Source organism: Parus major, chromosome 1A (genome assembly GCF_001522545.3).
Source record: "Parus major isolate Abel chromosome 1A, Parus_major1.1, whole genome shotgun sequence".
NCBI classification, from domain to species: Eukaryota; Metazoa; Chordata; class Aves; order Passeriformes; family Paridae; genus Parus; species Parus major.
Window position 1 is genome coordinate 38,037,375 of NC_031773.1, and position 16,055 is coordinate 38,053,429.

The 16,055-nt window shown below is 34.4% G+C and overlaps 1 protein-coding gene across 13 annotated transcripts in view; it reads right to left on the reverse strand.

The window, feature by feature from the left end:
• The window catches only part of PPFIA2 (PTPRF interacting protein alpha 2), a 283,735-nt gene that overhangs the window by 77,604 nt on the left and 190,076 nt on the right, over positions 1-16,055 (reverse strand). For 11 of the 13 annotated variants that reach the window (XM_015628390.3, XM_015628392.3, XM_015628391.3 and 8 more), the window contains one exon: positions 15,610-15,684. The exons of the other annotated variants lie outside the window; for them this stretch is intronic. In XM_015628390.3, coding sequence (XP_015483876.1) covers positions 15,610-15,684 — 75 coding nt within the window. The remainder of the gene's footprint in view (positions 1-15,609; positions 15,685-16,055) is intronic. 13 annotated transcript variants of the gene reach the window in all.

Genomic DNA, 16,055 nt, shown 5'->3' on the forward strand with positions numbered 1-16,055 from the left:
AAGTACTGAAGTCCAAATTGCACTTTCTAATTTATGATCAAATACATCACATTTTTGTCCTTATCAGCTTCTTCTTCTGGATCTCAAATGATTATATTCCAGTTCTACAGTCACAGACTTTATAGACTATTTAGCACACTTGATCTTGACCATGGTAACACCTTTCAGTGAGACTCTAACAAAAGTAAAATTTCAAGTCTCTCCATACTAGAGAAAGTCTAAATTTGGCTCTCTGCTTTCTGTGCCATTCAGCAGAACTGAAAAGTTCTTTCTCATTTTTGTTTGAGTAAAATAAAGTAAGTTTAAGAACAAAATGTAGGGTATTACTTTTCTAGTTGGACCTTTCTAACTTTTGTAGCTTAAGTCCATGAAAATACTTCCTAATCTGAAAAATATTCCTTCAGCTTGTTCTTCTCTCCCAGGCATATTGACCTTCAACATTCTTCCCACTTTTGCATGTTAGTTTTATGACTATGACTCACAAGGCACATGAAAATCTTAAAGAATTTCCATTGATTCAATCTTCCAGATGTCAAAGGTACTTCAAAACAAATAACACAGTTTCAAAAGCCCTACTCTCATAATTCTGAACATAATCTTATGCAACCTCTGCCTTTTTGTCTTAACTAATAAATAATTTCAACATTCCTAAAACCCATCTTTCTTAATTTAAAATTTTGACAAATACCTCCACTATACTACACACATAAATTCCTTCTAAATTAGCAGAATTTGTGTTCATTATCTATGCATGGATCATGTGTTTTTAAATGAGTTAGGATTCAGCAGTTCAGACTCAAAATTTGACCTGGTCTCCATTTCCATAAATGGCCAAATCTGCATATCATGCCTATACACTTGATAGACTGAATCCAGGTTTTAAGGGAATATTGATTTCAAATATTAAAATACAGAAGATGAATACATAAGCCAGTACTGATCTGAAGAAGTACCTGATAGAGCCGTACCCATCAGCCATGGTGGTGAAAAGCACAATGTAATAAGAGAATTTCTTAAGGAATAAAGGTAACATGAGATTACAAATCAGTGAGCCATAGCATAAATTCCTTCTGTTTAACAAGGGAAACAGTCTGATTACTAACTATAGTAGGACACTAAGATATAAAAACAAAAGAAATAAAAGATTCAGGCCATAGATGAAAAACCACAAAACTATGAAGGATAACTAAAGAGGAAAGGAAAAACCAGCACGCAAAAAATGGCAAAATATGAACTGGGTTTATTAGATAAAATGAAAATACACTGGAACATCCAAGCCATACATGAAGATGGAGTGGATTTATTCACAGCATAAAGTCTCTCATCAGACATAAAATGAGGCAGGGAAAGCACTACTCTACATGTTTACTTTGGATATATTGCAAATTAATTACTTTAAAATTATTTGAGAGGTGTGAAATCAGAATCCATTTCTAAACATATAAAATCCTAAATGCCCAGGTACCTCTGCTGCTGAAACTTGAGTGGCCATTTTTTATCTCATTACAGTTTCAGTCTTCAGGCAATTAACTGTACTAGGAATACTTAACATACTTCTCTATGCAGTGATAGGACAAAGCAGGATGCCCTAAAACTGAAGGAGGGCAGGTTTAGCTTAGATCTGAGAAGGAAATTCTTTACTTCTTATAAGGTTCCAGTGCTTCATCACTTTATGAACAGGTTTTCCAGAAAGACTGTGGACTCTCCATCCCTGGAAGTGTCCAAGGCCAGGATGGATGAGGCTCTCAGAAACCTGGTGCAGTAGAAGGCATTCCTGCCTGTGGCAGGGGAGTTGGAACTACATGATCTTTAAGGTCCCTTCTGACACAAATCTTTCTATGATTCTGAGATCCTTTAAAAGCAATGAAATTATTTTAAGCACTTGAAAAGCAGTTTTTCATAAACTTTTCCTAACTTAAACCATTGAATTTATTTATGTCATCTTCCAACATTGAAACAAGTCTCAGTATGGGTTCAGTGTCATGGTCAAATGACCTGCTCAGGACTGATGATTGGCTGATACACAGCATTTGAGAGAGAGAGAGAACACAAGATGCTCCTCAGGGTATCATAAATAGCACATTCTGATTTCATGAACAAAACTCATAGATACATAGAAAGTCTTTTGAAACAGTAGATAAAAAGGAACCTCCATGAAGGTGACTTTAGTTTTTAAACATTTTTTCCATTCAGCAATGCAGGTTCTGAGCTTTACAACCAGGTATGTTTAAAAGGGCAAATATAGAATTTGGGGTCTATTTTCACAATGGCTAGGAGTTAATTTATCTATGGAACATACAGCATTGCAATCAACATTAGCCATATTTCAAGGGGACAAAATAAAAGAAAAAAGTCTTTTCAGACTGAAAAAAAAAAAGTTTGGGAGGCAGAGAATGAAATCATCAGCCTTAACAAAGAACTTTGAGCTCACTTTGGGGGAAGAAAAAACATTTTTTTTTATTTTTTTTAAACTTAGTACCTTGTCTTTGCCCCTGGCAATGATGTAAACCAAAAATTTTCAGCCAAATTTTCAAGTAGGGTTTTTTTAGCACAAATTTCACTTTTAAACTAAAGACTGACAACTTCTCAGTTAGGTTTATTTTCAGGTTTATGGGTTTATGCCTGGAATTTCAGTGTATTTTATTGCTATTTAGAGGTGAGCTTTCTAGGAACTTTACACAATTGAGTACTTTAAAACCTGTTCTAACATATCAAGAAAAATACTACTTTATTAAAATAAAAAACTGTGATGGTTATGAGTAATACATATTTTCAACATATTTACATAATGAATTCTCCCTTCATTGCTATGGAGAAATACTAATTACAGTGAGATCATCCTCATGAGGCAGCCTTGGAGATCAGACAGTAGTAGAAAGTCAGACAGAATGAAAAGAAATGAAAGCAAATCTTGTGTTTGTGGGTAGGTAGCACAGCAAGCCCCAGCCCTCAGTTACACATCTTTTACAGTTTAAGTCCTTATCTCCTATACTTCAAATTCTGTCAAAGAAAGCGAAAACCTCCTGCTTCTACAGCTTCTGGTTATTTTATTCTTATGGTCTTAACGTTGGTAGTGCTGTCTGCAGTCCTGTTTGCATGGTGGATAGCACTGTCAGACTCTGCCTTCATGTCGCTGAAGCGCACGTAATGAGTGACAACCCGCAAAAATGACTGGAAATGCTCTGAATCTGCGGCAGATTGCTGATTTTAAATGGAAAACCCGAAAATACGAACCCCATGGTCCTTTACCATTGATGGTGTGTGCTTGTGATAACCCCTGGCAAGGCCCTAGCGATCAGTGTTTTATCGACACGCCTGTGGAGGCCGGCTGTGCCGGTGCCAAGGGCGCTGTGGTCCAGGGCCAGTGTCCAGCTGTAGCACTCGGGCGGCTGCAGCGGGGACTGACCGACCGCAGGACCTCCTGCCACCCGCCTGCACCATCGCTGAGCCCTGACTCTGGCTGAACTCAACACATCTGCACCAGCAGGCAATTCTGTACTTTAAATACACTAACATTTCAGGCTGGTAATAAGGCAATAGGGTTTATTAGTCTCCCTTGGTTTGTTATGAATGGTTACTGGGTAAATACCTGTTTTGTTCTATTACACGTGCTCTAGAGCAGGCACGGTTTGTTTCTGTGGCAGCACTTCGAAAACGGAACAGGAGAAATTTAAAGCAATGGTGCAGGTGCTATTGTGAAGAGTATCTGTCAAGACTTTTCACAGATTACCAGGTGCATTTCAATATGTTTTCTCAGAAACCCTTATCAAAGTAAACAAAAATGTACTACTTTTAATTTGTCACAAAATTTGTATGAAATACAACACAATGGAAAGAGCTGTCTTTCTAGCACAATAGGAAAATAGTCACAAGTATCAATTACACGGTTGAATTATATTGTGTATTTGACACCTGCTGACTAATTTATCTTTTCTTTCTTTTCCTTACCAAGCTCAACAAAATAGTAGCAAAACTATTGTTCTTTCATTATTACTCTAACAAACACTAGTTTGTTAGAAAACTAGTGTTCAAAATTTCTGGAGTTCATTGATAGGGTCTGATTTCCAGACTGTCAGTGCTGAGGATGAATTTGGCAGAGACATTATAATGTACATACTTTTCAATAATGTACAAATTATTTAAACATGCATACATAGTGTGCATGTATATATTTAATATTTGTGTTAATATGTACACAGATATTTGTGCCTCTAGGGCTTTATGTAGTTGTTCTTAGTACATAAAGCATTTTATTGAAAAGTAACCCTGTATAACATATATAATTTAATTTGAAAAATACTGCTCAGTTTGAAAAAGAGTGTTTAGTTATTTGCACTGCAGATCTGTTTTGCTCTTTTAGTTACACCAGTATATTTCCCTATGAGTAAAAACAGTCTTCCCCAAATGAAATTTTGTATTCTTTGTGTGTATAATGTCACCTAGAGATTTGAGATTGTTTAGATTTATTTTGACTGGACATGTCTGTTATGAAAACCACTATTCTGCATGTATATTTAGTTTTATCACATTTTACTATACAGTGTATCTGTATTAAAATCACCATCTCTGCTACTGATTGTAGAAAACATGAAAATATACAACAGATAGATAGGATATTAAAAATATCCAGAAAGGAAATGAACCTTATCCTAGAACTACAATTAAACAATATCAAAGCCATGATCTGCATGTACAAACTGAAGTCATCCCAGTTTAAGCTTCATTCCCACTCTGTTGAAACTGAATCTCAGCAGAGTGAGTTAACAGTCTGTACTTCAAGAATTAAATAAAATGAACCCATTTAATTTTAGTCAAGATCTCAATACTTTTCTTACTGGTAGTAATTTTTTTCCCCAGGTTTCTCCAGTGAAGATCAAGTATAAGGGCTTCACTGACACAAATTTTATCTATTTTCTTAATAACAAAGCAGGTGGAACTTCTAAAATTATGTTTTTATCCTAGGACTATTGCAGAATGGAATGTCATCTAATATGACAGCCTTTTCTAATGTAGTGGAACGATACATACGGTTTCTTTTTTTCCCCTTCTTTTCATAGGTCATTTAATCTACATGATTAAAGCTGTCCAAACCACACTCTCCAGGTGCCAAGTTAAGCAAGCAGATCCATTTTCTATAGATTGAACCAAGTCAAATCCTCTACAGCTCCTCTTACAATAATTTCACCCATACACTGATGGTCCCCATTAGTATCAATGAAGATTCTTTATTATTTACTAATGTTGATGTTTCCTAATCAAACCCAAAATATTTTTTACACTTTTGAATTCCAACTAAAAATATTTCTATATTTCTATTATAGGCATTTGATGGCTTTTTATTTGTAACTCTTTCTAGTTAACAGAATTATGAATTTGCAGAATACTCTTAGAGCTGCATGTGCTCTGTAGGCTTGAGATAATCCAACAGGAAAACACAAATGACCCATTTTCTGGTTCATATGTTAACAGAAATATTGATTCATAAATATGAACCTAATGAAGCTTAAAGTTGATTTTATTTATTGACCCATGTCATCAATTTAAATATTTTTATACAAATTCAGCATGCAAGGCCATGCAATACAATTAAAATTATTATGGAGATTAATAAGCATAAAAGATACTATGATCTTGTTATACTATTTAAAATCCGGTTTGAGAGTTAGTATATTATCTTAAAAATCATTTAATATTTAAAAACTTAACAGAAAATTGAATAATCATTCCAAAGAAACATATTGAGGAAATTTTAAAACAGTAAATTATTCCAACAGATTAAAAACAAAGGATAATAGGTATGTGTTGTGTGTTTTCATCTAGATGGATCTGAAAAATTAGAGTTAATGGTAAAGAATAATTTTGTCCTGAAGTCCTTTACTGCAAGTCTAATTCTTGCAATGAAACTGTCTTCCTCTGCTTGAAGGTCTCATTTGACAAATGTCAAATAACCCCAAAACAGACACAGAGAGAAAGTTAAGCAGCTATTTTCTGAAACCTGAATTCATACCTCCAGTGCCAGATAAATGCCATCCATTTCTAAGTTTATGATTCCCAAAATAATAGACCAAAGATAAATGATATATTCTTTCTGATGCCTCATGAAAGGCACCCTGTGAATACTGTTAAAATTAAACATTAGACATTAAAATTTTCACAGATGTACTTTATACACATAATAGTGACCTCTGCAATGCATGCCAGCTAAGCACACCTTTACCCATGTGCTGTGCTCCTCCCTCTAGGAATTCCATATGTTTAAAATAAGGCGTTTGTTAACGAGACTTTATGAAATCAGGTCTGGTGAGGGTTGCATTCCATTGATTTACTAAGCTCCCTAAACAGATTGCATTAAACCCATTAAATCCAAACCAAAGTTATCCTGGTGTCTAAATTCATGTTGACTATGAGCAATCCTAAACCAACCATATTCAAGTAACTTTCCAATTTCATTAATCTCCTGGAGTTTTCAGGTGTGTTGGCAAGCAATTGTGAAATATGCTCAACCACACATCTGGCTCATATGATCCCTGTGTTCTCTCAGCTTGTATTTCTTTGGCTGCTGTGCCATTTCCTCTTTCTCCCTTTTTTCTGCTTCGGGTGAGGAACGTGTGGTAAATTAGAAATCCACAAAATTGTTGCTGGAAACTCAGAGCTTTCCTATTTTGTAATTCCCTGGAATAAAGCACAGGAGATCTATTTATCAATCTCTGAGCATCTTCTTCAGCTTCACAGAGCTCTGTCATATATTGATATATTTGTTTGCTTTTGTGCAGAAATGTCAGGCAAACTCAGTGACCCCTCTTTACTGATTAATATAAAACACTTTACAGACTCCCAAAATAACTCAAACTGGTGAGATCCAGAAAACTGTCCATACATGCTGATTTATTGCAGAGTGGTTGTGTTATTTGATGATGAACACTGTGTCCTACAGTTATTTAGCTGCAGGACTTCATATAGAGCACTGTCCTTCCTTCCTGTCTGCAGCCCCAGCATCCTTTCCATTAGGAAACCAGGCATGCAGCTGGGATGGGGGGACATGTACCCAGAATTTAACTCCCAAGCATGGAGCTAGCTACAACCCAGAGAGTGTGATAGGGCTCATACAGTTTACCAGGATTTGTGCAGGGTCCCAGAACAGCAGTTGTGTGACAGAATGTGCACCTGAATAGATGCCACTAAAGCCATCAGCTGTCGAAAATCAAGTTATGCAATTTAGCCAAGTCTATCCATTGATACTTATAAACCCATTAACTACTGGATCACATCCTACCTTTTCTGCTGTAGAAACAACTAACCAGTAATCCCAGTTGAACTAATCCCATGCTTTTAGGAGCAAGAATATTCAAAGAGTATCAAATAAGCCTGAGCTCTGGTGGTAGTAAAAAGAATAACTTGTTCACCACATCTACTGCACAGGTCACTGTGCTACCTGGGCTTTACAGGAATGCTGTCCACTCAACAATCAGGGGACACCATGAGACAAATTTGTACTGTTAAGTGCTACAGATTAGGAATCATGCTGCAGTATTTATTTTTTTTCCCACAAAATGGCATCCTGCTCCTTTACTGGAGCTCTGTTGGGAGGATTGTAATGCAGTCATAATTGTAGTAAAAATGTGCAATAAAAGCACTTCAGTATGGAAGTCAAGACTGAATTTGAATTATTGCTACTAAATAAATTACTAGATATTTATATTTCTGCAGCAATCTAAATTGCAGTTAAGATTTGGCCACAGCTTTTAGTGTATAGAAAAATACAATCTCCCCAAAAGCAAAAGTCTGAAGACTTAGGCTACAAGTATTAAAAAAATGAGAATATAACATTTAAACAGAAGAACAGTGTGAGTATTCTTAATAGAATTTGTAGTTAGACTTCTTATTTTTACATTACAGTAGTGGCACTTAATTTGTTTTCACAATGAGCAATCTATAAAACAAATGCTTTTAAAACAGAGACACATACGAAAAAATATACTGGAATACGTTTATGTTCATTTTGATGAAGATGCTAATTTTATGGAAAGTTTGTGCTACAAGGTCTAAAGGAAACTGTGACTTTTTAATCTCCAGTCATCATTTATTCAGTAAAATAAGCCATTAAATCACCCAAGCTTTTAATCTTGGGGGACCAAGGTTTCATTAAATCAAATATTTCTGTCAGACATAAAAATGAAGTAGATTTGAAGAGATTTGCAAAAAATATTTCAAGCATCGATCTCACCTGCTCTTTTAATGTATATTTAAACAATTGCTTCATAGCTGCACAGCAGGTTTTGGGAGAAGTGTAAAGAATGAGGAAGTAGCAAGTAACAGTTTGATATTGCTTTACTATCCTTTGCCATGCTCCCCTAAGCGTTGTTTTACTAAACTTAAATTTTTATTTTCCTTTAATGCAAATAACAGCTTACAATAGTTTAAGAGTAAAAAGGCTCTTATTGTCACACAGGGATGTGTCATAGCAAAAAACTGAGAGGCTGCAATCAATCTCAGGGCATTTTTAAAATAAATCAAACTGAACAAAACTCTACTCTTCAATGATAAATCTGTGACACTGGGATTTACCCTAGTCAGAAATATTGATATAAAAAAATCCCATAAAGAATTTTACAACTAAATAAAATGTAGAAGAACTAATTAGCCATGACACAAAGTTCTGAGAAAAAAACCTCAAATTGCAGTGGTGATCCTTTGTAGCCAGAATTTTTTATCTCAGTGCAAGGGTCTGAATCCTTCCTTAACAGCAGTAAAACTCTGAAGCAGCTGAATACATTAATATTTGGAATCTTAGAATATTTAGAAAACATAATCAGAAATATCAATTGTCTTTATGACATAATATTCAAAAGAATATAAAAATATATAGAAATAAATATACACAAGCTAGCAAAACATTCAATATCAAACATTTTATTTTATTAATTGATTATTAAAATAATTTTTTAAATTTAAATATCAATAATGTTATTAAAACTATTAATCACACTGTCTTTGTGTGATTTCAGCTACATATTTCCTTAAGTGCTCCATGGACATGTGAGCACAGACAACAGATCTTTTCTTACAAATTGGTGTCTTCTAAAGAACACATAGGAGGCATTTGAATTAGACAAAAAACACAATGAAAAATGAGAACTTGACACTGGTACTCTAGAATTTTTTAAATGGCCACACACTAAATGGAGGGGAAAGAGAACACAGCATTTCAGAATATCTTTTGAAAACATCCCAAGACGTTTGGGCAACAACACATTTCTGCTCTGCAAATTTCAGTGAAGAAGACCAAAACTGGTGAATGTATTTAACATACAATTTCTGCATTGCATACACTGCACTGTGGTAAACACATAAACAGGGTTAAGTCACTAAGATTTTTGTATAAAAATACTAATATCTGCAAAATCATTATCTGCTGTCATGGTAGAAAAGATATGTTCTTTTAGTAGCCATGAGCTGAAGATTTTTCTCTGTGGTAGAAGTTTATGGAAGCTGTACTAAGAAACCACTCTTGCAAACGCAGTAGTGACGTTCACTTCAAATATGTCAATAGAAATTATTGTTCTTCAGTTGCTCTCTGGAAATGTATTGAATTCCAGAGCTATTCTGCTCTGTATTTTAGTGAAACACAAAATTAGTGAAAAAAAAAGTGATGTCAAAGCAAAATCAATCCTGCTACACTCAATATTCACAAAGGATTTTAGTGTTTTATTTTTTCCCTCTGAGAACTAAGATTAGAATTAATTGAGGACATAAAATGAAATAGTTGTGGCAACTTAAATGACTATTTCTTGTGCTTAGTTCTTTTCCACTTTGTAAAAAGATTAGGCAATGAAGGCTGTAGTGGTGCTGTATTAATTTTCAACCTCTTCAACTGCCATGATGCACATACTAATTCAAATGTGTAGAGAAATAAATTAATGCTGTAAAGCATGTAATATAAAAAATAATCACCAAAAAAAAATCCTCATTTTGCATCATTGCCGCATTTAAAATTTAAGGGCAACAATAACTATCTGCAGAGGTAATGTTTAATTAGATGGTTAAGCTTAAAGTCAGATTAAAAAGCAATTATATATAGCATTTAAAATTACATTTCAAATCAAGATATTTCTAATTATGTGCAACTTAGCAGAAAATATATATTTTGCTACATTTACATAGGCATTTAAAGTTCAGACCACAAAGAATATCTCTTCAGAGTCAGACCTCTGCAAACCTATAGCTTATAAAGAAATTTTAAAAAAATTTAATATGTAGGAGAGAGTTCAGAAAGCAGTAATTTGAAGTTACACCATTCTGAGAAAATATGGTGAAATGAGATACTATAGAGGAAGGGTGTTTCAGATTCTTTGTGAAAATATGTATGCCTCAAGTCACCAGAAACAGATATAAATCATCTGCTTGGCCTTCAGAAAAAAAAAAAGTCCCTCAATTCCACCCAATTTCATCCACAGTTTTGATATCCATAATTTCTGAAATTTGGATTCATGAAATTTTGTATAAAATACAAGTTCAAGAAATGCGCGTCTATTTTTCCCAGGAAACTCTTCCTTTTACAACACTTTTACTCCAAAAATCACTTTGAATTGTATTTACACAGGAAGTCTAAGGCCACCAGGAAACCCCTGTAAAAAAATGCCTTAGGCTAACTGGAAATGAAAAAGCTAGGCACAGAAATATGTTTTCATATGCAACCATGGTTAAAAAGGACATGCCTCATTTAGCTAAGAATTCACTTTGAAATACATATATACATTAACTACTACAGAATATTTCATTAGCAGCAATGACACCATAGTCATGTCTGCAGCATCCCTCATGGTCAGAGCCAAAACCGTAGCAATTTTACTGCAATTTTTTCTGTGTTCTTGATTTGCTCTAAGCAGCAGAATTTTGGCAGTTAACACGGTATTTTGAAGTTCTCTCCTGAATAAGTGGTTACATTTTCTGCTGTCTCTGGTATGGAGCATAAAGAATTAGAAAATTCAAACCAACCTGTCTTTTCAGTGATGTAAATAATTAATGAATGCTTTCATAAATGCTATAAAATTAGCATTAGGGTACCCTAATAAATGAACTAACCCATTATCACGAAGAAACCCACTGCCTAAACAGGAGATTGTATGCAGTTATATGAAGCAGTGGGCTATGATCCAAAACTCCTGCAAGATCTCTGAGTGCCCCAGGAGCTAGATTTAGCCTCAGAGTCAAGAAAACTTTTGAAGAAGCAATTGTAACAATGAAGCTTTAAAATGAAGCCTGAGTGTTTCAAAATATAATTTATGTGTCAGTTGACAGAGGCAATAGAATGTTATTTGGCATTTGGAAATAGCACTGGCAACTGGAACAAATGCTGAGGAAAAGCATATGGTAGTACAGTGATATATAGAGTCAAATCAGTAGTTTCTGTAATTTAATATTATGCAGCCCCAATGTTTTCTGGGTTCCTAAAGAGTATCTTTGTGGCAATAAATGTAAGTAAAGATATATTTTTCATGCCACAGTTTCTACTAATGAGGAAAGATGGAAAAGGCAGCATATTAAGTGGAAACAAAATAGGGTTTTGGAATGCCACTTATCATATGATTCTTATTAATACAGAAAGATGTTGCAAGGGATGGATAATTGTTTAAAGTGATCAGGAAAAAAAATTATGTGCACATTAAGCACAGCCATTAAAAAAATATTAATTCCTGTATTGTATTAACTATGTATAAAACCTGATTTTACAAAACAAGCCTTGGAAAAAAGCTTTAACAGTTGTTTGGTTTGTGTTTTTTAAAACTGTTTGTTGAAGGCTCTGGGAAAGAGGGAGATCTGTTACTTGAAATTGCAAGAGTTTTCACTTAACACTGCACATTGCTGCAGAAATGGATGTAAAAGTGTCACTATGGGTCATGGTCTATAATCTATATACTCCTGAGCTGTGGAAGATGCTAGCACTTGGGGTCCTGGGAATATATGGCACTAATAACTAAACTTGGTGTGTTGTTTGCATGTGTATAGTTTAGCATACTTTTAACAAAGATTCACATTTGTAATGGTAATAAGGGTATTTCTAAAGCTGTAGAACAAAAGTAGTTATTTTGTCAGTGTTTTCAACATGAAAGTTAATTCCCATTAAGATCATGAATGACAAAACTATGAAGATAAATTCACTTCTTTTGCCAATGAGACCCATTTTTCTCAAATTAGTGTGTAAAAAGGAAGCTAGTTAGCAGATCACTGTTCAACTTTGCAAGTATTCATACACTCACTGAAAAACATCACATTTCCCTTGAAAAATATTCACAGAACACTATTATACCACTGAGCTTTTTTACTGATGTCCCACTTGCAGCTTGTCTAATTGCTAACTGCAAATTATAACCCTCAGGAATAAAACTATTTGGAGAGACCATAGGTTACACTGAAGATGATGAGAACCAGCATAATTTTAAAAGCACCTAAGGGGTAAGCAAATGTTTTACAGTAATTTTAATTAAAAACAGGAGGTAAATTTCTCAAAAAAATTGCTAACAGTATCTTCTATTCATCTTGTCTACAACAGACATCTCCTAGTCATGAACTAGTAATGGCTTTGAGTGTAAACAGAAATGAAAAAAAAAAAAAAATGAGGATGAACATGGAATTTTATTACTGCAGTCATCTTGCCCAAAACTGTCTGCACAAAAACTCACTAAAAGCAATTTAGTTTGTTGCTACGTACAATGGCCCCTTCCACAGCCACTAATCAGCTGCAACAAAATAAAATATATAGTCAAATAACCTTTTCCCCTAGGAAAACATATATTTAAAGAATTTTTAATCCTCTCTTTAATAAAATATAAGCTTTAATAAAATATAAGCTCATAAGTTGAAAACCCTCCTCTATTACCCTTGTGTAACTACATGTAAATATTAGTTACACAAGCTGAGCTTCCCCAGCAGGTCAAAATGTCCACCCCAATTGCTCTGGAGTTTAGAGTTCAAGGTTTATTACTGTTTCCTATCCAGTATTAAGTGCTTTGCAAGACTGTTAGCAGCTAGAGCTGAAATCAGGTTTGCCAGTCACAGATGATTTCACTCCCTTTGTTATGTAGGTAATTGTTGCAATGCAGTTAGGAAAAATTGTGACCCAAAGAATGTACCCCCGAAAATGTAGAATTGTAAGTTTCTTTCTCTTACCTTTTTCTCCTCAGTTCCCCTTATTGGCTGTGTGAATTCCCTCCACCCCTTTCCCCCTGTCTTCAAAAAGGAGTGCTTATAAATACCTCTTCCTCTTTCCTTCCTGCTACCTCACTCCGTAGGATCCCAAGAAATAAAGCTGTAACTGCCATCTCAGCAAAGGGAAAGAGCTCATTTTTAGGTTCTTTTTTGATAAACCTGTCTATCTCCCCTGTCTCCCTGGCTGCTCCTGGGCAGACAGTGGTAACAGAGAGGCAGGGAACATTAGAAATTATAGCAGGTAATATGCCAAAAAGACTGTTAAATGAGAGCTTAGGTACCACCTAATGATGGAAAATGATGGAGAACAGTTGTTCTCTCCCTGTTTTGTTTTTATTTTTTTTAAAATATAAGAATAATTCCAGTAAATATTCACGAGTGCCTGCAATTTCTCACTTCTGCTGTCTCAGAGCCACAGCCACAAGCTTTCAGGCATATACACTTCTGCTACTTTTTATCTGATACTTGTCATATACCTAAACATAATTTTTTTAATCAGGGAACCAGCTTACTGTCATCATTTTATGTTGAGATATAGCCTGAATATAGTGCACTCTTAGAACAAGTATGAGAAAATGGATATGAATGAAAATACTAATTCTCCCAGGAGAACAGACATCAAGACAGGACTACAGAAATTACTGAAAACCATATATTCAATTCCCCTAGAAACTTAGCCCATTTGTTTTTATATATAGTACAATAAATTTTTAGTGTTTAGTGTTTTATTGCCTGGGTATTCACAGTGGAATTTATCATACAACTAGACTTAAATACTGCAGCGCTCTAATTAATTTTGTCTTAAATAACTAATTGTGTGAAAATTGAACTCTTGTTCAAATGCATAACTGTTTAAAAATAATTCACTTGTTCTCTTCCACTTCTCTTCCCATTTCACTCTTTTTTCATTATTATTTAATTGACTTTCAACATTGTTCAACATTTCTAAGGATTTGGGGCAAGAAAAATCTACGGAAGTCCTATTTCAATTTAATTTCATTGTGCATGCTTTTATTCCTTCCTGTCAAAAAAGTTTAACTAAATATTTAAAATTCTAAATAGCAAGGCAATTCTCTAAAGACCTGGTCCTATGTCCAGTGAAGTGAACTTGGATTTAATTGGATGATGAGCAGGAAGGATTGGAGGAGTGCAATGCATCTCAGTTGGCTTGACTGACCAAAAGGACTGCTTGCTATTTAAGAAATGCTAGTGCAAATAACAGAATACACAACATAGTGTAACTATATTATTTGAACACAACTTTTCTGAATCCTTCTGAAGGAAGAGTCTTATTTTTTAACAGATAAAGTGCAGTTGCTTCAGAGAGCAAAGGCATGAATCAAAATAGCCTTTAATAGATTTATAATTTATCATACTTATAAAAAAAGAAGTACTAATATCTTAATTGAAGGTCCTGCTTTTAAGAAGTAACTTTAAGAAAGTATGTTTTCCAGTTTAAATTAGTTAAAAAAAAACATTAGGAATTGCTACTTTACATTATCACACATTATTCTGAATTATGGGTATTCCACTTTTCAAAAAAAGTTTGGTAGAATTTGAGGTTGTCTGTGTCTTCTTTCAGTTTCTGTCTTAACCCTGAATAAAATGACACCAGAAAATGGTCATAATCCAAAATACTTTTAATCCAACTTACTTATCCGGCATATTTTTAACAGTGCTAAAAGCACATCAGGTGGGTTCAGAACATGAGGGGAATGGTAGTCACCAGCAGACTCCATTTTTTATATTATCTGCTCTCAAAATCACCTAAGATGCAAACTTTCTTTTTCTATGTGTGTAGTGTACAGCTGTTCAATACAAATATGTTTTGCTGTTCACTCTTTCAAACAAAAGACAACAGTCTGTAAACAGGAAAAAATACCTCTTGTCCAAGTTCACAATAGTTACATGGCACCACAGTACACCATGATACAGTTAAAAGAGAAGACACAAATCTATATTTCACCATAATCCTTCCTTCATCAATGAACATTTGTATAATGAGTATATATACATGTGTGTGCATTTTACTTAACTTTATAGTAAAATGGAAATTCAGGTTATTGAACTGTTACAGTATCTGACATCTGACATTTGTTGGTTCACTCATTTTTCAAGTCTAATAAGAAATCTGGGAATCTGTCACTAGCTCTTGGATTTTGGCTTGCTCACAAGGGAAGAGAAGGAGGGAATAAATTGGTAAACAGAAGGTTGTGTTAATCTTAGCACCACCTTAAACAAGCCTCACTGAGAAGCTTACTCAGAATGTAATTTTTCCTTTAGTTTTGTTTGTTTGCTTCTTTGAGGTTTTTTCTAACAGCTTTGAAGAAAGTGACAGGGAACACATGGGAGAGAGTATTAGAGAAATTTAATCTCAAAAGGGGAGAAAGTGTTTTATGTTACCTCCTGGTTAGCAGCAGCTAGTTCTTCTTCCAGTGCAGAGACTCTTTCTAAAGAAACCCTCAGTCGTTCCCTTACCTAGAAGAAAAATCAAAATATGTGCAGTAACGTAATTTCTATTAGTCTTTAAAGATTATATAATCTGCCATATGCTCTACTGTATGCCCTGCCACTCCACTTGCAGGCATGTGTGCTGCACCCTTGCAAGAGACATACTGTGTAGTAAACATTTAAACCTAACTATAGGAAAACTTAACCCATTAAAATAGGTGTCAAGCTTTAAATGCCACATGGCTATTCCACAGTCTGCCTGAAATTTTATGGAATATACAGCAAATGAAAATATTTTAAGACCACATTAGGTATAAAAGTAAAACTTTCACAAACATCTTTTACAAAGGATAAAGAATAAAACATTTGCAGATATTTTAAATTCACTCTATGAAAGA